Raw genomic sequence first — 22,408 nt, 5'->3', positions numbered from 1 at the left:
GTAAACTTATATTTAAACTTAATATCTTCCTGGCTAAATTGATCCCCTTATTTGACAATCCATTATTCCCCCCTGGTTGCGGGGCTGGAGGATTTGAACAGTGGAAATCCAGAAGGATAATAGATGTGAAGCATATCATCTTCAAGGGGAAACTCCTGACTTTTCAGGAGCTATGTGAGAGATATAAACTTCCAGATCTGAACTATTCAAATATCTCCAAATTAGATACTTTGTCCAAAATATTTCCTCAAGCTTAGAGTTCCCAAATACTACTTTATTTGAAAGCACCTTTGGGAAAATGCGTTACGGATATGGATACATTAAATTGACATTATTGGATCGTGACAAAAATTGCGACCTTTTTGAGGATCTACCCCTATGTTCCCAGGGTCATACTATGATATTTATGATCGTAAACATTAGTTTAGCACCTTCCAAAAGGTGTCCCTGGAAACACAGTGGTATATCTACAGAAGATCGCTAATTGTTTTTTTTTATAACATGAAGTATATTAAAGTTTTCAAGAATATGATACAACATTACAGAATGTAGAAACAATATACATTTCCAATTTATAAACATCAAATATATAAGAAATAGAGGGGAGGGGGGAAGGAAAAAGAAAGGAAGAGGAGGGGGGGAGAAGGGTAAACTCCACAAACTCACTTCAGGTGTAATCCTTGCAAACGTGATATTGTATACCTTAAATCTCAAGGATTCAACACCCAGGTCCACCTGTTTTCGCTTCTTTCCTATAATTGCAACCTTACTATCTATTTATCCATGGTTCTCACGTCTTGTGAAAGTTACGGACTCTACTGTATGTCTAAAGAAGGCTGTCAACCTGTCCATCAGCATGACCTCGTTCACTCTAGAAATAACAATAGACCTTGGTGGAACCGTATGGTTTTTCCAGGCTGCGGCAATTGTGCAATGTGCTGCCGTTAACATATGTGTGACGGTTCAGGGTATTCCTTCCCCTCCATGTGTCCCTGGCGCTGCGCTCCCTCCTGCCTCTCATGTCCCTTCTTTGCCTCCCCGTTCTGTTCTTCCTTCCTCCTCCCGCATCCGTCCCTCTGCGGCAGCCCCTGATGCTCTCCCAGCATCTGCGCGCATTCCCCGCAGGGCACGCGGGTCTTCTCAGTCTCCCGTTCCCCTCTACAGCACTCTCCGCTCACGGTCTCCCTCTGCTCCCGCTCTGGTCCCCTTACCTCCTGCAGACTCACCTCCGGTTCTCCTCCTGCTCTCGGCAGGTGCCCCTGTGGCGCGGCGCTCCGCACGCCTCTTGACACAGCCTGTGCGCGCGCACTCTAACCTTACAGCGGGCGCGCGCACACGCTCCTCTTGTAGGCCTTCCCAGACCCCTGGCTCCTCCTCTCATGCTGTACAGGCTATCTCCCTCTCTAACTCACCCGTCTCCTCCTCTCCTCACCTATCCCTGCTGCCTCTCACTTCACCTTCTGCTCCTCCTCTCTCTCCCATTGGTGTTCCCTCCTTTATAACCCCTGTCTGTCCTCTAACTCATTGCTCTGCATAGTTCTTTGTAACCTCTGTGTGTGCAGTCCTATGCTTGGCTCTCCTGTTTTTTCCAGCTTCTGTTCCTGCTTCTGCTTACCCCTGGATCTCCCTGGCTTGACCTCTGCTTGTACTGAATTACCCTGCTCTCTCCTGCCCTTGAACCCTGCTTACGGACACGACTTTGCTGACTTCTGTTATCCCTGGACTCTGGCTTACGGACATCACTATCCTGCTCTCTATTGCCCTAGACTCTGGCACACGGACATCCCTAACCGAACTCTATATCCCAAGGCTTTGCAAGTATACTCTAACCATCTTTCTACAGGCCCGGCAACGCACTACCACACTCCGGGCACGTCCTCACTGCTGTGGCTGCGTGTGTTAACCCTACCCACCTCAGTACTGGGGACTGGCCAGGTCTGCGGTCATACAGGCGTTACAATATGGGAGATCAATTTGCGAAGTGAGAGCCTAATATTTTCTATTTGTTTTGATAAAATTATAGTCACTGGGTTGAATGAAACCAAGGTCACTAATTTATTAACGATCCAATAATGTCAATTTGTTGGTAACAGTGTGGACAGACAGGTGATTTGGCATATACTGTATAATGTTGTTTTGCTCTAAAATGAAAAAAATGTTGGGCTATGATCCAAAACTTGATAGAGGAAATTTTAGAAATTTTAGAAATTAGAATCTCATTGGACCCGGTTTATATGTTTCTTTCAAAACTGATTGAGAACATGTGCTCGATTTCAAAGAAACACCCCTCTCACCCCATTCTCCCTTCCTTTTTTATTTTCCCTTTCGATGTTCCCTACTCCTATTTACTTTCTCTCCCCCCTTCAAAACAAAAATAATAAAAAAACAAAAAAAACATGAGAGTGGTAGAATTATAGGTAGTGGTTGTATAAAATAATAGGTAGACTTATGGGTGAATTACACAATGCAATATTTTGTACTTTAGGAGTTTTCACTCTCAACTTGTTTGTCTTTGAGCACTTCCAAAGCGTTTTCTTAAAATTATAGGTGTTCAACTACTGGGAAAAAAATAAAAATAATAAAAAAATATATATACTGTATGCCACGGGAGACCAGAACTTTGAACACCTTTACCACCGGGATCACTATCACCAGAGGGGCCTGAGGGGGAAGAATCTAGCCTCAACTAGGTGCAGGGGCCTGCTTCAGTAGGCTTGCCCTGAAAAGCTTCTTCTCTCTCTTCTCTGTGCTATTCTTCCAATAGCACTTTCTAATAATCCGCCTGTCGTGATGTCACAGTCTCCATCTCACGCTCCAAGAGTATCCACGAACACTCAACTCGCTCTGGCACTCTGATCGGCCGTGCTCCTTACATAGCCCTCGGTTTCCTATATTTTTCATGGTTCAGAGGCCACCGACCAATCAGAACACGGATCGTGATGGTGCAGCCAATCGGAGGACGAGGGCTCGTCTGGCTGCACCAATCAGAGGAGGGGGCCAGCTTAGGTATCTTAGACCGCCCCTCGGGAGTGAGCTGCTAGCGAGCGGAAAATTTGAACTGGCCAAAGGGAATTGTGTCTACGGGCCTGAGACCCGGCAACGGTTCTCTTAGCCAGCCCCATACCACCTGCGGGGAAGGTGCTTCAGCATCTCAGGGAAACAAAGGCTATGCACCACCGCGAACCAGTTCCTTGACCTGAATCACAGCCCTTTCCCACTCACCATTGTCCTGGTACTCAAGCCACTCCCAAGCTCTGTCATGAACCAACATTTCTACGTGTGCAGCCCAGCTAAGTGAATTACTGTGTCTGCACATGGAGAAATGCGAGCAACACAAAGGACATTGCTGTTTTTGCTAACTGTGTGGGGAACATAGGGAATAAAAGTGCTTTTTATTATACAATCCCTGCTCCCCAAGTCACACAGTTTTTCCCCCGTCCAGATATCACACAGTGATATAGCTCTCATCTGGAAGAGGTTACACATAATACATTACAGACAGGCCAAAATGAACCTCACAGAGGTGGCCATTACACAAGGTTTTAGGGCAGTCAGCCGGGCTTCACCTTTATTATGTGAGGATGACTTCCCCTACCATCGCACTGTACATATTACATGCGCTCCTCCCTTTGTGAAGTATGCTGCTGGGAAAAGGATTGGCCTTACATTTATGGAAAACAAAGAACAATTCCTACGCTCCTACTAATTGGGCTAAAATATACTAGCGACATGTTTACATTTTGAACCTAAGTATGTGTAACAAAGGAGTCATTTGGTTGCATATTTTGATCAAAACATGATTCAAGGTTATATATTTAGGAAAGTGAAAGCATACCATATACAGTATACAAAACAATTTGCTCACATTTGGCAAGTGCACGCGTCATACATAGTATAAGAAAGATACTTCACCAAAATCAAATGACCAATGAGGGAGATACAGCACTATAGGTCGCTGGGAAAAAAGGGTGTTTAATGCATATCTACAGGTATCCAAACTTTCGGAGTCATCTCAGGGCCCCTTCATCAGAGAGGTGAACGCTACTTGCGTGTCCTGATCTGTGTGACTATTACTGTTTGATTTCAAGTGCTGTTTGTATCAAGTGTAGTGTTAGAACCATAAGGGGTTGGAGCAAGGAAGGGATGAAACAAGGTGTAGTATATTTAAGTACAGTAAATTGTTAGCGCTTATAACTCCATAGTTGCAACAATAAGCAGATTTGAAAATACCACTCAATACACAGCTTGCCACATGTGTGTGCACTTGGAGCAGCTGTTCGAGGGAGCATACCGCTGTGAGAAGTGTGAGCAAGATTGCTGTTTTGAAGAGGAACCTTGCAATATTGGTGGAAATTGACAATCTTGAAAGAAATTTAGTGCTCATTGAGCTGGCCCTTGCTGGGACTAGTGGTGCAGATGGTAGAGCTGTGAGTGAGAAACAGGCAGAGGCAGGTAGCTGGATAACAGTTTAGAAGGGGAAGCAGGGAGAAGAGGAAAAGGCAGACCAGTTCTGAGCTAACCCATCCAAATAGATTTGCCATATTGAGTGAAGATATTGGGAGTGTCAGGGCAGGAATGGCAAGGCTGGGGAAGACTGATTCCTCTAGCAGCCAGGGGTATAGTTCATCCGGCACAGAGGGGACTCATTATACTCAAGAAACTAAGGCCTCGATTATAGTATAGGTGCGTGACGGTGCGCATGATGTCACACGCGCCTGTACTAGAAGCGATCTGGGGCATGTAGGATTGGGGCGTGGCGAGGGCGTGTTGGAGGTGTGACGTCACGTGAGCGGTTCGTCCTCATTGGGTGTGACCTGGCCATTGCGCGGCAAAATAAAAAATTTTTTGTCTCTCCGAGCATCGGCCACCTTGTCGCTTTCGTGCACACGCATGCTCTATGGCCATGCGCATTGGCTTCCTGCCTTCCATACTATGGACGCGGCCTAAGAAAGATTGTTGTGGTAGGGGACTCCATTTTAGGAAGGTAGATAGGGCAATCTGTTGCCATGACCGCATGGACCGAATAGTTTGTTGTCTCTCGGGGGCTTGACTTTGGAACATTGCGGATCGGGTAGACAGATTGTTGGAAGGAGCTGGTACTGACCCTGCGGTCTTGGTACACGTTGGCACCAATGACAAAGTTAGAGAAAGATGGAGGGTCATAAGCCTAAGGCCAGGACCTCCAAGGTAGTATTTTCTGAAATACTACCAGTGCCATGCGCTACCCCATGGAGACTGTCGGAGATTAGGGAGGTTAATGCATGTCTAAGAAACTGGTGTATGAAGGAGTGTTGGGGTTTTTTAGAATACTGGGACTCCTTTTCTGAGAGGTGCTATCTTTATAGTAGGGATGGATTGCAGCTCAATGAAGAGAGATCTGTGCTAAGGGGGAGAATGTTAAAAATGTTGGAGGAGATTTTAAATTGATGGAGGGGCGAGGGACAAGAGACAGAGAATGAACTAAATAGAACAGATAGGGATGGGGAAATAACAAAGGGTTGTGGAGGAAGAATGGGGGCAAGTGGGAGTTTGGAAAGCAGGGAGACACCCATATTAAATATGGATAATACTAGAACACTTCTAAAGACTTAATCCAATTGGAGTAGAAAGGCAGGAGCAGATAAGATAATACTACAGACTGGAAAAAACCCTGAAATGCATGCTTGCTAATGCAAGAAGCCTGACAGATAAAATGGGGGAGCTTGAATTAATAGCTATAAGGGAGCAGTATGATATCATAGGCATTACTGAAACATGGTGGGATGAAACTCATGACTGGGCAATTAATTTAGAGGATTTTTCCCTTTTTCGGAAGGATTGAGCAAATAGAAGAGGAGATGGAGTATGTTTATATGTTAAACCGTATCTAAAAACTATTATAAGGGAAGATGTTTATGAAGGGAATGATGAAAATGTAGACACCATGTAGATAGAAATTAGCAGTATAGTATAAAGAAAATGTTTGTAGGGATATACTATTAACCACCAAATATCTGTGAAATAGAGGAAGCCAAAATACTTTTGCAAATGGAGAAGGCATCAAACTAGGGGCTCTATGCAGTAAGCGCCGAAAAAGTGCAATCGCCAAGGGTACCTTATCGGCATGATTCTGCCGATTTTCCCTCTCCGTATGCAATAAGTGCAGAATCCCTTCCGAATCAAGCCGAAAACATTTGCTCCCACTCTGCCGATGATTTGCCGATCACACACAGGTGTATCGGCGTGCATGGCGAGGTGGTGTTAGGTTCCCCAATGGAACTTTTTGCTGAATCTGCCGAAGCAAGCATGTTTTGGATTGAGCGGCCCATTTAAAGGCAGCGTGTTTTTTATTCATTCTCTGTGTTGTTGGGAGAGAGAGAGAGAGAGGGAGACACACAGAGCTGGCCGATTTACATATTTCATATTGACTGAGACAGTTGTTGTGTATTGTGAGAGGTTTGTCCTGTGTTGTTTTGTTTAAATCTTTGTCTTGTTTTCACTTTGTAAGTGTTCAGTGCGATTGTCTTTAAATTTCTTTTCTGTTCTTTGTGAGTGCTGGAGGTATGGCCGCAAGGCGTGGGAAGAGTGATGCTGGTGTGAGTGGTACTGGTAGTTGTGTGAGTACGCGTCTGAGTGAACGTAGGATTCAGGGGAGTGCTGTTGCTGCGAGTGCGACTGGTGTTTCTGGGAGTGTGACTGGTGTTGCTGTGAGTGCGAGTGCTGGTGGTGGCTCTGTTGCTGGTGCTGCTGGGGTGTCTGGTGGTGGGGTGGTTGCTGGTGGCCCGCTTTTGGTGTCTCTTCCATTGGAAGGAGAGTCCAGTCGGCAGCAGCCAAGCTCTGAGCCTGCACGTATTCGGAAGAAACGTCTTGAGCGGCCACGTAATCCTCGGTTCAATGAAAAGGAAAACAGAGTTCTTGTCACAGGGATTCTGGAGCACTATGACTGTCTGTATGGGCATTTACTAGGTAAGTCTATCTTTGCATTGATTCTTCAAAGACATGTTATCCTAGGTCATGTGAGCTGTCTTAATATCAAAATATTATTCTATAATATCTATCAATTAAACTTAATTGTTACACACATATTCCTTCATGCTTTAGAACGACCATAACAATCAGTCTAAAAATTTGGACAAAGTTCATACAATATTCATGCAAGCTTCCTTACATTTGTATGTTTACACGTAAATGCTCATGTGGTACACATATGACACCTAAACCAGCATGTTTGGTATCTCTTGGAACAGGTAGCAGTTTAGGAAACTGTTCGTTTTTATAATAATAATTAACGTCATATATTTTGTATGTATTTCAAGGGCGGACAAGTTCAGCATCAAAAAAAGAAATGTGGGATCAAAAAACCTTGGCTGTGTCTGCGTGTGGGAATCATGTCAGGGACCGGGAGAATTGTCGGAAGAGATTCGATGATATCAGGGCAAACTTAAAGAAAAAAATACAAGCACAACGGATGCATGCTTCTGGCACTGGAGGTGGGCCGCCAGCACAATCTCTAATCTTAACACCATTGGAGGAGCAGATGCGGGAAAAATGTCTTCCTGTCGTCGTGGAGGGTTTGGCCGGGGACAGAGATATCGGAATATATTCTGCGCCATTTCCACCAGGTGACAAATGTTACTGTACTAGGCGTGTCGTAGGTTACAGTTCTTATCTATATTTCCGCTGCAACTTATACTTTCTTCCCAATATAAGCATACCTACATATATATCTGTATATATGTCTCTCTCTCTATATCTATCTATCTATCTATCTATCTATCTATCTATCTATCTATATATATTTATATCTAGTTGTCCTACAAAAAGTAAAAATTAATATATATGGTGGCAAAAGGTGGCACTGAGTGCTCATTTGCATGTCATTTCCCAGAATTCCTCGCTGCAGTGGAAGCGCTGTATGCTGGGCGATAATAGGGAAAGACAGGGTTGCAGACCTGTCTAAGACATGCAAATGAGCATACAGTAATATTTACAGTTGCTTTATATATATATATATATATATATATATATATATATATATATATATATATAAAAATATAAGTTAATTACAAGCTTGTCACGGTAGCTTGTGACAGGTTGTAATTTACACCAAAACTATATATAAATATATATATACCTGGGTTTGAACTGGGACGAGACTTAGATATGATAAATATAATTTATTCCTTGATAAAGGTGAACACAACAGATATGTACAAATAACAGGCAAAATATAGACACTTACTTAAAGATTATGGCAAGAAAGCCATCAAGAATTACAGACTGGCCACTTCTCCCATATTTCAGTTGACATCACAGCAAAACAGGCAGGATACATGCATGCATGAAGATCATTTGCATGAAGAACAATGAAGAACAATGAAGAACCATGAAGAACTTTGCATGAACAACATGAACAATACAGCTATATTTGCATATATATATATATATATATATATATATATATATATATATATATGCAAATATAGCTGTATTGTTCATGTTGTTCATGCAAAGTTCTTCAGTTGCAGTGTGTATTATTTGGAAGATCATTACGCATAATCCCTTCATGCAGGTCAAGTTGTGTATGTTTACTCATAATGATGTCATCCACGATAGCTGAGCCAATACATGTTTCCAAACACACACAGATATATATATATATATATATATATATATATATATATATATATATATATATATATATATATATATATATATATATATATATATATATATATCTGTGTGTGTTTGGAAACATGTATTGGCTCAGCTATCGTGGATGACATCATTATGAGTAAACATACACAACTTGACCTGCATGAAGGGATTATGCGTAATGATCTTCCAAATAATACACACTGCAACCTTCTACCTTACAAAGCATTCAACATGTTTGCCCTATAGTTGAAAGCAGAATGTATGTGTGAATCTTTGTACAAACAATGGGTTAACATGCATAACCACAAAGCACCACATCTGCACTCATTGTTTGTCACAGTAATGTATAACTTTGTTATACTGTGTCTGTGCACACAAATGCCTAATTCACTTTTTCATGTATGTGTCGATACATATATACATATATACATATATACATATATACATATAATATATATATTAGTGATAATCTATGTTACACCTATAAACAGGCCATTACTGCCTCATCAAGTCTTGCATGGAAGATTGTGCATTCAAAGGCGAATATTCATAATTTGCACAAACCCATTTCTTTATGTTTAATTAAAGCTCTTTTTTCGCTTTATGTAGTATACTGAGAGCATAAATAGGAACATGTACCATATAGTATTTAATTGTGTTCATATGTAGCTCAGTTCAGATTTTTATTTTGCTCATGTACCGGTGTGTGAAACCAGCTGCAATTAATATGTAATCACAGCATAGAGGAGAACACAGGGGTGGGGTTGGGCACCGAGCCAGATCACAGGGTCATGTTACGGTCAAGTCTTGTGGGACGGCTTACAGGTGGTAGAAACAAATAAAAGGTCAGGGTGCTGTCACGTCTTGGGGGAGGGACTACAGTTGTTAGAAGCTGACAAGGTGAACAGAAGTTCATCACATTCATTTGAAATGGTAATTCTCTGAAGACTTTCACCCACCAGGCCACTATATATGAAAACGTACGTTAGTCATTCGTTCACTCATATCTTCTTTTTACCTTATAGATACGCCACATTATCACACCAGTACCATCTGTGAGCTACACACTGCATGTGTTGATGAGTGTCAGCCACATTGAGCGCTACACCTGCTTCTCTTAAATGTTCAGACAGATCACTAAAAACATTCATTCACATTTCCACAATTAGGTACTGAATTATAAGCAGAGTCAACTTTGCTGTCATGGTAGTGATGTACATTATTATTGTTAGATTACTACACAACATATGCAGTGTATGTACAACAGAAGAAGATAGAATGGCCTAAAAAGGTCAAGTTGTGCACCTTGCACTACACCAATGGAGATATAGGGAACCAATAAATTGTGAATGTGTGGTGACGGAACAAAAAACTGCAATAAGAGTGCGGAGGTGGTGCTGGCAGGGATGGGGTTAATGATAAGCAAAGAAAAGAAAGAAAGCTCCCTAATAGCCGCACAAGAGAACACCTATACCTATATTAAAAATTACTATTTATTAATAAATTATTAAAATATATTTATTGCAGCAAAAAACTAACGTGAACACACTATATTAAGCTATACTCTCCATTTAGGTGTAGTCCTCAAACTATATAGAACTGTATTGGTATAACTACCACTGTTAGTATAATTATATAGCAGTGGGACATTCTAAAATAGTTATTCCTAGCATACACTGTTAGTTTGAACTAGGCATACAGTTACCTCCTCCGTTTTTAATTTATTTTAATCACTTTGGTTCACGTTAGTTTTTTGCTGCAATAAATATATTTTAATCATTTATTAATAAATAGTAATTTTTAATATAGGTATAGGTGTTCTCTTGTGCGGCTATTAGGGAGCTTTCTTTCTTTTCTTTGCTTATGTACAACAGAACACTTAATTTTACAACGCATTCCTGCATGAACATTGTATGTTGTATGGTATTTACAATAAATGTGCCAATTAGGTTCACATGTACATTGATGTTAAGATGGATAATGTACAGCTTGTCAGAAACATATCATTGTCATTTCGTTATGTGATGCTGATATTTAGCCATAAATACTGCCACTACACAAACTTAATGTTAATTATGTACACATGTCAATAAAATTCTTATGTTATTCTTCTATATAGTTGCTCCTGAAGCTCATGTGTCACCTGACACTGAACATGTCTCATCCCCTGGCTCATCCAGCTCATCATCAAGCATGGAAGGTGAGTGTATGAGGTGCAGCACATCTAATGTGTACATTTGTAGATGTTAATTTGCCATGCTAAATAAATGCCTTTCACATGTAATTAACTTCACATCAGTTATTGTCACAGAAGATGTAGTGTTTCCTGACAACATGTATTGTGTGTGTTGTAAACTATCAGCTAGGAGTTGTGAGGTTACAACAAACTTTCATTCATTCTTCTTTCACACTGAGTCGAAACATCATTGTTACTTCAAGCATAAACTTTTAATTTGACACAAATTAAAAATTATGGAAACATGTTATGTGTTACACTATGAGAACAACTATCATTATATTGAAAAATAAGTGAAAGTTCCATGGCAGTTCATAATGTCTTTCTTTATTTGTAGAACCAGATGTTGCCACTCAAGGACAAATTCATTCAAGTGACCATGAAGATGTTCCCACTCCTGGATTAACCCAGCATTCAAGTCCTCCTGCTCGTGACACCTACTCAGCTATTGCAACTTCTGAAGAAAGAATCTTGGGTGAAGAAAATCGTCGCGATTCAGAAATGATGTCAGTGCTTGAAAGGATGATATCACTGCAGGAAAGGTCAATATCACAAATGTCACAAATTGAAAGACTCATCATCCAAGTTCCTAAAGAAATCCAAAATGTAAACAGGACATTACAAGCAATAGTTGTGAATCTAAGCCAAGCAAATCAGGTGCGAATTACTGCAAGAGAACAACAATTCCACTTTACCCCATCTGAGGATGGATCTTTACATGCTGCTACTTTTTCTCCAGAGTCATCAGTTCTTCATTCCCCAGTTCTGGATGATACCGGTACAATAGGTGCAAGTTCTGTGCAGGTCCCTCTCAACATCCAACCGCTTACATCTGTTCAAAATCAGGAACGGACACCTACAAATGAGACACGAAAAAGAAAGTTAGGGCAACAATTACTACTAACCAGCTTTTGGAAAAAGATTAAAACACCAAAACAAGAAACTGCTCCACCATCAGTCATGCAATGTTTAGCAACTGGTTCACAACTGCTACAGGCCACACCCAGTGCCCCTGAAGTGCAACAGCCCACACCCAGTGCATCAGCCCACACCCAGTGCCACTGAAGTGCCACAGCCCACACCCAGTGCCCCTGAAGTGCAATAGCCCACACCCAGTGCAACTGAAGTGCCACAGCCCACACCCAGTGCCCCTGAAGTGCAACAGCCCACACCTACTGCCATTGAAGTGTCACAGCCCACACCCAGTGCCCCTGAAGTGCAACAGCCCACACTTACTGCCACTGAAGTGCAACAGCCCACAAACAGTGCCACAGAACTGCCACGGGCCAGTACAAGTCGTACAGTTAAGGCCAAAGTACTTGGCAAAGGGAAAAAGCAAACACAACAGCCAACAAGCAGGCTTGTGACTCGCTCTCAAAAGAATAAACAAAAATAAATAATCACATTCACTAAATGTGTTGGTGTCCTGGTGGTGTTTACTGCAGACAATTTCATGCATAGTGTATGTATGATCATGTACAGATGCTTGATAACATTCAAGTATGTCCTTGTACACATGAATGTTTAGAAATGCTCACTGACTGAATTAAGGCATATTTAATAGCATATGAATATTTATTAATCATCAGTTGATTAATGGTACAACATTATTACACACTTGCCATGTTAATAGAAGCTGACATTCACTTAGCTCTTGTTCAAGATGAGATGTATGTGGGTTTGTTTGGTAATGTAGATAGTCATTTCATGCTAATATTATTGACATACAACTTTAAGTAACTACCCATATAACAGCATACATTTGGATGTTGTGTTTACTGGTGTCTTAACTCTAACACATTACTTACCTTAATCTTCTTTCATAGTTCATAATGTTGGCATGTGATCATGTATGATTTTTGGTTACAATAACAGATCTGTAAGTGTGTATGAATATATCTTAATTATCTCTGTATCTCTATGTGTTCGACAAACCTATACATTTGCTCGCCCCGGGCGAGTGGATTTAACTCCCGGGCGAGTAAATATTGGCCCAAGCAGCACACGTTTCGTACTAGGTGGCGAGTAGATTTTTTTGTGTGGCGAGTAGATTTTTTGGTGATTTGTCAACCACTGTCTATGGATATATGTATACACACAGACAGTGTGTGTGTGTGTGTGTGTGTGTGTGTATATATATTAATTGATATATATATATATATATATATATATATATATATATATATATATAAATATCTCTGACACTGTTGTCAGCAAACAGGCCTTCTGTTAATGAGATATAAATGTTAGGACACTTGCTAAAATTATGGTATCACTATGATTGAGCCCCTAATTCAATGAGCTGTATTTAACTTTCAATATGATTGCAACAAGGCCTACTTACACACATCAATGGCTTTAGTTTAGCACTCTATATATAATATATATATATATATATATATAGATATATATATATATATATATATATACATATATATATACATATATATATAATCAGAATGAACAGTACAGGACTTCATGGCTCAAAAGAGGCCTTGTTTGCTGTTAAATACAACTTCTACACAGCTGACTCAAATAGGCCCTCAAACATACTCACCCAGTAATGTTATAAACTGTAATGAAGTGTTAAGAGAATTACAGCAAGGCCTGTTTGCACACAAGGCCTTCAATGTAGAGATAGATATATATATATATATCTATATATATCTATATATATATATATATATATATATATATATATATATATATATCTATATATATATATAGGTAACAGAGCAGATGGCACACAAATACAGATGAAGACAGGTGCTTAGTCCCATATGAATGAATATAATCAAAGGCTCCTTACCAGGCAGACCAGAGAATCCAGGGAATCCAAAGCAGGCACAGCAAGGAAGAGACAGCACACTTGTTAGCAAAAAGAATTGTATTAGTGAAGCAGGCACAAAACACCAACGTTTCGGTCCTAAAAACAGGACCTTTATCAAGGGAGTGCTTACCACAGATAGACCTTAACCACCAATATATACCCATAACTAACTACCTTAATTAAAGACAAAATTGCACACACCTGTGTAACTGCAACCTCCTCCGGTGAGGAACAGATGACATCATCACCTGGCGTCTATCTCATGTGCTCACTGCAGTAAGGAGCATCATGGGTAATTAGGGAAACTATGGGAGACCCCCCTCAGCCACAGGAACGGGCTCTACTGTGCATGTGTAGTGCTCAAGTTCTGAGTATTGAACAGACACAGTGCACTGGTAATAAATTCAAATCCAAGAGCACCTTTGATCCAACGGTAGCTAATCACAGCATTGCTACCTTTATGGGGCTTTTGGGTAACGACACTAGGAGACAAATCAAGACTCACAAGAAAAGCTTTTCTAACCTGACAGTTGCAGAAAAAGACGCCATCAAGTCTTTGAAGTCCAATAAAGACATTATCATCAAACCAGCCGACAAGGGCGGTGGCATTGTGGTCATGAATTATGGTGGCTACAGGGCAGAGATCGAGAGGCAACTGATGGACACCAATTATTACAAAAAACTACAGAAGGATCCCACCCCAGGCTATAAGACAGAAATAGACTCCATCATCAGGCTTGGTGTTAACAACTTGTGGATCTCTGAGGAGACCGGCTCTTTTTTAACCCAGGACCACCCCTTGACTCCCGTGATATATGTGATACCTAAAGTGCACAAGTCCATTATTAATCCGCCAGGCAGACCAATTATTGCTGCGAGAGGTTCTCTTTGCCACCCACTCTCCCAATTTGTTGATTTTTTGTTACAACCAATGGTCATCAATATGACATCATTTGTCAAGGACACAACGGCCTTTATCAACAAACTGGGCACCATCACCTTTGATATTACCAACATGCTTTTGGTTACGCTGGATGTCTCCAGTCTTTACACCAATATTCCCCATGGTGAGGGACTGGAGGCAATCAGGGAACATCTCTCCAACTATTCGGAGTATGATGGTCCACCTACCGAATTCATCCTACTGTTGATTGAAGTTATTCTTCATAAAAACTTCTTTAGGTTTGAACGCGACTTCTACCTCCAACTTACAGGGACAGCCATGGGTTCCAACATGGCACCTGCTTATGCTAACCTATTCATGGACAGTTATGAACAACTACATATCCTAAATGATGCACCGTTTGCGGTAAACATTGTCCACTATACCCGCTACATTGACGATATCTTTTTGATATGGGGAGGCAATGAGGATGAACTAGCACAATTTATTTCATACTTGAACACGATCCCATCTACCATACGCTTCACGGTGAACCATAGTTTGGACAGTATTTCATTTCTGGATACCGTGGTCTATAAAAAAGGTGGATTACCTGCAACTAAAATCTTTCAGAAATCTACAGATAAAAACACCCTGCTCTGTGCTACGAGCCATCACCCTGAGCCTCTCAAACGGGGACTACCGTATTCACAGTTGCTGAGGGTTAAGCGCATCACTAGCGATCCAGATCTAGTAGAGGGTGCTTTATGCCAAATGGCCAATAGGTTTCTTGACAGGGGATATCCTAGATCTGAAATTGATATAGCCCTCACTAAAGCTAGGGGCGTGGATAGGAATTCTCTCCTCACACCATGCATTGCGGAAATTAAGACCAGCCGCATTAACATCAGTAGTACTTTTACCACCGCTTCTAATGTGATCAAACGGAGTATTAGAAGAAATTGGAACATCCTGAGCACTGACCCCAAAATAGGCGATTTCTGTCAGGGAGCACCTAGGATGTGCTATCGTCGGGGTAGAAACCTGAGGGACTATCTAGTGGAGGCTGATCCTTTTAACAAATATGCACCTACTACAACATGGCTACATAAAAAACCTGGTGTATATAAATGTCATGGATGCATTAACTGTGGCTTTTTACAGATTGGCCAATCTTATGCCCATCCACACACTGGTAAAACAATACACATCAAAACACCCATGAACTGTGAGACAAGGTTCGTCGTGTATTTCATCAGGTGCCCGTGTGGGCTTTATTACATAGGCAAGACTAGCCGTATGTTGAAAGAACGCATGGCTGTTCATAGATCTACTATCAGGAAAGCACTGTTGGACTCGAGCACAGTGGAGGATTACAAACTGCTCCCGGTCGCAAGACATTTCAAACAAGAAAAACACAGTCTGTCGACATTAAGGTGTATGCCCATCTTACAAGCCGACACTTCATCTCGAGGAGGTGATCGCAATAAACTTTTGCTGCAATTGGAGGCTAAGACGATCCATGACCTTAAAACCATGTCACCGTTTGGTCTTAACGAGGACTTCAGACTTGGATGCTTTATTTAATAATGTTTTCATTGCTTTATTTAATAATGGCTGTATTGTATAATGTCATTATTGCTACATGCTATCTCCAGTGTCCCCCCCCCCCTCCTCCCCCCACTGTTATGATCATGATGCTGGATGATTAGCCCTCCTCCTTTCTGCCTTTTTGCTCATTTCAGTTTCCCTGACTAGTGACTTTTTGGCACTGTCCTCATTATGGACCCAGATGCATCTCTGACATGTTACTTATTTCTAACCATGTCTTCCTATCCCTGCTTCCAACCACCCTCTCTCCCCCCCTTCCCCCTGTTGCCATCCCCACCCCTTCCCCCCCTCCCTACACACACCCCCCCTTTCCCCTTCTCCCTGCTGTCCCTTTGCCCAGCTGGTATGTATGCACTTTAGTGATGTTTGTGGCATTTTTACTGTATACATGTGTTTCTGCCTGCAGCCTCTACTTCCATGTGCTCTGTAGCTGCTGTCACGGAGCACTCTGGCCCGCCCCCCTCCCTTCACTGCTCATTCCTCCCTCCTTCCTGTTGCCTGTCATTGCGAGGCAACCCAGAACTTGAGCACTACACATGCACAGTAGAGCCCGTTCCTGTGGGACCGTGGTAATGTCCCAAGGCGTCCTTAAAAAGGTTTACCGATGCAAGCCCCACCCCCACCCGACGTGCGCGTGTGAAACTGTATTGGCTGTGCCCGTAGCTTATTGTTACGGTCAGTGCAGTGTGTCATGCGCGCGCGTCGGTGGGGCGGTGCGTGCACAGCGCTGGAGGCCAATGTTCATTCAGTGGGAGGGGTGTTTGCGTGAATTTCACGGTGCCTTAACATGACGTCGCACGTATTTTGTTCACTCATTGGCTGATCGTCCGTTTTTTCCGTGGGCACACGTCCGTTTACAAAGTTTACATATGTACGTGTGTAGAAGTGAATTTGTTTCGCTTCCATATCATAACTTCCAGCCATGATATGCGTACTGCTAGCAGCACCATGGAGGGACATGTATTGAACGCACAGCGTACATATCGTTTTGCGCATGCGCTAAGACTTAGTCCACACATTCGTGACATGCGCGCGCAACAGACGTTGTGCGCGCACATTATTATGTATACAGGCACCGGAAAAAACATATCAGTAGTAATGCCAGCAACGCCATTAGAAAAATGAGACCGTTCTGTATCTGTAGTTTTATCCTTGCAGTTTAAACATATACGTTACTTATGCGTGAATATCCACAATCATATAGAGATGTGTTAAGCGTTGTCATGCTGAAACATAGATAAATGTGCCATCTTTGAACATCATGTGTTTGCTGTATTTCACAGATGTCACGGATGAATACATGGGACCAATGTACGATTTCAGATGAGCCTATCGTTATTTTAGATGATTGTGACGACTAGCGAACAGCTATTATAATAAATATGTAACAATGCTTTCAATGATTGGTGCACAGATTAACAATCACTACATAATGTTATCCTATTATGCAAAAATTTACTATGCACTTAATTAACATGATGATGTTGCTAAGCACTGAAGTTCGAACTTATTTTGTTTTTTTGTTCTTTTCTACTAACATTATATGTATTGCCATGTGATATATGCAACCAACATTATCACTCAGCAAACACATTAATCTACTGTATATTATAATCTCACGTGTGACTTTTCAAAGAATGTAAATGCTACATAACAACTCGTAGACATTGTATCTGAACGTACACAATAACAATAGTGAGGTGATAGAAACTGTTTAGTCGTGTGCATTTTATATTTTTTCACCTAAGTTGTAGTGGTAACCTAACATGCATGAGCTAATGAATGTTAGTTAAAGATCATGAAACCATGAACATTTGTGTGTACATTTTATTCACACGACTAGCTATAGCTTAGTGTTATTAGTAAACGTTCAACACATACATAGCTAAGTGAGGCCGATGATAAAAGCAACATTATTATGTTGGTTTATATTATTTCTGGTAGAAATACATGCATCACACAAAAACTACAACACACACACACACTTGCTGAAATGTGTGCAAATGCAAATGTCAACTTCATTTATGTTCATATGTTGACATTAGTTATAAAGGATCATGATCATTATGAATAACTAATGTGAATGAATTAAAAATTATATTAACTACATTGTCATTTGTTGAATGAATTAGGAAAAGTTGAGAATCCAAAGAACTATACTTTGGAATGGTGTTAACATTTTGACACATGTTACATGTACGTCAAATCAACACACATCTTTCACTTATACATACACATGTGACAATGTAGTAATCAACATGAAGATGAAGTGATACAACAACTAATCACATACATTGCAATGTTAATGAAGTTTAAAACATTGGGGTCTTTTCATACAAACATGCATTGAGTGTTAACATCGCTCATGTGCATCAATGGATGTTCTCCTCCCATAATCAATAGCTGAGCAGGGTTTATCCCCTTCTCTCCCCCCACCCCTATATTCCATGAATGGATGTTGTTATGTTTGCTAAATTACATGTTATGTAATGTCCCTAATGATTTTAAAACACACTGCACAATAACCACCAAGTGTAGATAAACGCACGGACACAATACAGAAACGACATGTTTCAATTGTCACATCTTTTTCATTACGTTCTGTTTATACATCCTGTAACTATACCTGTATCGAGGTTTGCACATCTTATGACAGATGTGAATTGAAATACATACCATGAGCAGTCATTGAAGTGATATACCTTGAAAAAGAAAACATGAATGAATATAAATCATTGTCATGACATGTTCATTAAGGTAAGCAACACACAGAATTGACAATTTTGTATGTGATATGGAACAACATCTATAATACGTCAAATATGATCTGAAATACACAATAGTGTACACATCATTGTGACTCACATGTCACACTCCAAAAGCAAAATTGTATGTAACCATACTGCACTAGCTATTGGCTATCGACATAGTAGGTTTATTGTGTATGCCTAACCAAAAATAGCATGTACAGAAAATATAGATTTAGTACACATTATTTCCTGACGTACACACAACACCTTTTAGTGGTAAGAAGTATAATACAACCTGTTGATGAATGACATACCGGTGCCACATGCAATTGTCCACACAGCAGAGAAGCGAAAGGTGTGCGAACCATATACATCTGTTTCCTAAGTGAATGGTATTTGGACAAATGTATTTATCATAAAAATTAATGAATATATGTATGTAGTACTATGAACATATATGTATTTGCTTACATGAAAAAAATGTAGTTATGACATTCAGACGTGTCTCAACACCACTGGCTGTTTGCTCAGTGTCAGCTGGTAAATTGACGGGATGCTCCTCCTCCAAACCCTGACGTATGTCTGTTTGTACATTATTTCTGAGTGCCACATTGTGCAAAATGCAACATGCAATGATAATATCAGACACTTTATCAGGCTTATATTGAAGTGCCCCACCAGTTCTATCGAGACACCTAAATCTTGTCTTGAGAAGCCCAAATGTCCTCTCTATAACGTATCACGTAGATATATGGGCAACATTGTATCTCTCCTCTGCTTCACTTTGAGGGTTTGGCACCGGGGTCAACAGCCACGGCCTAATTCCGTATCCTGAGTCACCTATAATCCATCGTGCACAAATATGAAACAATTTGGGTTAACATTATTACATACAACATTTCCTAGAAAACCAAGAGTTGTTTGTTAACACATCATAATATGTACTCACCCACCAGCCAACCAGGTCCAAAATAGCCTTCTTCGAAAGCATGGAAGACTGATGAGTTTCTCAGGATAAAGGAATCATGACTGGAACCAGGGAATTTGGCTACCACATGCATAATCTTCATCGTGGCATCGCATACCACCTGTACATTCAGGGAATGGTAGTGCTTACGGTTGCGGTAAGCATGCTCACTCTGACTAGGCGGGATCAAAGCAACATGGGTGCAATCGATTGCACCCATCACACATGGTATCCCGGCTATGGTATAAAAGCCATTCCTGACTTCCAGCCACTCTGTGTGCTCTGTAGGAAAATGAATATAATTCCTAGCGCGTCTATTCAGTGCACATAGAAACTGGGTAAAGGACCGCGAGAATGTAGATTGCGAGACCCCGCCCACTATGCCCACAGTTGTCTGGAATGACGCGTAAGCAAGATAATGTAATGAGCACAGCATTTTAACAAGCCCAGGGACTGCACGACCTCTGGCTGTCACAAAATCTAAATCTCCCCGTATCTCTTCATAAAGAGCTAAGATTGCTGCTGAACTCAAACGATAGCGACTTACAATCTCCTCCTCACTCATCCCATCTAACAGGGTTCTCTCCCTGTACAAACGAGGACGAGGCACAACTTCTCTCCTCTCCTCCTCTCATCTCCTTGCCCTCTCCCTCTCCGCGTCCCTGTCCCTGTCTCTGTCCCTTCCTTGGCCTGTGACATCCTCTCCATCAGCAAGCCTCTCGTCCAATAGAATCTTCCTCCGTCTCATAAACATTCGCATCATTTTCAGGTCTGTAGCTGTGAATGCGCAGGTAATTGCCCTCCTTTAAATACCTATGTGATGATGTCAGGTGACTTGCTGAAGTGCAAGGTGTTACATTAACATATCCAAGTTGTTCACTCCCAACGTGTATCCAGTAGCAACTAAAAGGATTATGTGTGTTCATCAGGCAATCATGATATTTGAGAATGATGTAACGTTAAGCTTTGTACAACCATTTATTGGCAAGTATTTGTGGAATGTGTAATGCATGTACCACTTCAGAACGCAACACTCAGTCATCTAATTAGGATACAACCATGACATTGACGTTGAGAAACTACGTTGCAACATGTGTAATTTGGCATGTTATTGTCACCTGTTCACATAAACTAATTGTAAAGTGCATATGCATAATTTAATGCCATCAGGATAGTTGCTATTGATTCAGTTTCAGTCGTGTAAAAATGAGTAACTATTATAGATGTGTGTATAAGTTAGCATGAAGTGATTCTAATGCATCGTGTACAATGTAAACATGCAATGTTATTGAGTGTCCAATTGCGAACGACATCAAAAGAGGGAGGTCACAAAGTACATGTAAACATGAAAACAAACAGCTACATTTACGTTTGATCATGCGTTACACATTACAAGCATTGTATAATGTATAGCAACATTACTATACGCTGGATCTGTTAGATGTGTGAAATGTGTTACATCATATAATAAATTGAAGCACACTTAAGTAACATGTTTGATATGATGTGACCTGTTCCTTTAAGAGTTGAGTATAGGATTTTCCATTAACACATCATAACATTAAGACTAATTTGACACGCAAATCATCATAACATATAAAAGTACAATGTTCTGCCAATAATAAACGTAAGCGCTGACACGATGAAGTGAATGACCTCGACACCGTAATGCCAAGCACATTTTTATTATGAGCAATAGAATGTAAATAGTCCTATAATGTTATAAGTCCCCGCTCCATTGACTCCATTGATGTAGAGATGAGGTTTTTTTTCTAAGTGCCGTCCCGGCAACCTTGCCGGTCCTTCTCCCCTCCAACTTGCCAACTTTAGTTGGCGGGAACAATTGCCGATGAAATCTCCATTTCTGAGTGCCAATCAGCACCGATAAGCTGATCGGGGCTACTTGAATACAGCCGATTTCAAAAAGTGCCGATAAGTAGGTTATCGGCAGCCGCATCCCGATAAATTTTTATCGGCAAGAAAAACTACCGATTTTGAGCACTTATCGGCGCTTACTGAATCTCAAATCCAATTTTGGCGGGAAAATGCCGATAAAAGCCTTATCGGCGCTTACTGTATGAGGCCCTAGGTCGTGTTTGCATATTGGGTGATTTTAATTATCCAGACATAGGCTGGGGCAATGAAATTAGCATTACAACAAAAGGAAACAGGGTTTTGTGGGTGCTTAAAGACAATTACTTGACACCATTTATTAAGGAACCAATGAGGAGAGGGGCAATACTGGATTTGGTAATATCAAACAATGTAGAAGTAATAACATTTCCAAGTCTGGAACATTTGGGTAACAGGGATCATAACATGGTCTCATTTGAAATAAATGGTCAAAAACCATATTACTTGTGTTCAACAAAGTCTTTAAAATTTAGAAAGGCAGATTTTAATAAACTGAGGACTAATCTACAAGGAATATATTGGTATGTTATTTTTGCAAGGAAAAATGTGCAAGATAAATGGGCAATCTTTAAAACACTGG

General features: G+C 40.8%; 1 protein-coding gene and 1 long non-coding RNA gene across 3 annotated transcripts in view; both read left to right on the top strand.

Annotated features, from left to right (window-relative positions):
- LOC142502237 (uncharacterized) overlaps window positions 1-22,408 on the top strand; it is a 144,150-nt gene that overhangs the window by 99,411 nt on the left and 22,331 nt on the right. The window contains exon 3 of one of the 2 annotated variants that reach the window (XR_012803688.1): window positions 17,481-17,618. The exons of the other annotated variant lie outside the window; for it this stretch is intronic. This is a non-coding gene — a long non-coding RNA (uncharacterized LOC142502237). Of the gene's footprint in view, window positions 1-17,480; window positions 17,619-22,408 lie in introns of those variants that run through there. 2 annotated transcript variants of the gene reach the window in all.
- Window positions 7,299-12,148, top strand: LOC142502236 (uncharacterized). The gene is made up of 3 exons (XM_075613079.1): window positions 7,299-7,601; window positions 10,757-10,837; window positions 11,211-12,148. The coding sequence occupies exons 1-3, from the start codon at window positions 7,325-7,327 to the stop codon at window positions 11,936-11,938; spliced, it is 1,086 nt and encodes a 361-aa protein (XP_075469194.1). The 5' UTR covers window positions 7,299-7,324; the 3' UTR covers window positions 11,939-12,148.

This window comes from Ascaphus truei, chromosome 9 (genome assembly GCF_040206685.1).
Source record: "Ascaphus truei isolate aAscTru1 chromosome 9, aAscTru1.hap1, whole genome shotgun sequence".
In the NCBI taxonomy this organism is placed as follows: domain Eukaryota; kingdom Metazoa; phylum Chordata; class Amphibia; order Anura; family Ascaphidae; genus Ascaphus; species Ascaphus truei.
Note: the sequence above shows the minus strand (reverse complement) of the source record. Positions and strands in the feature narration are given on the sequence as shown.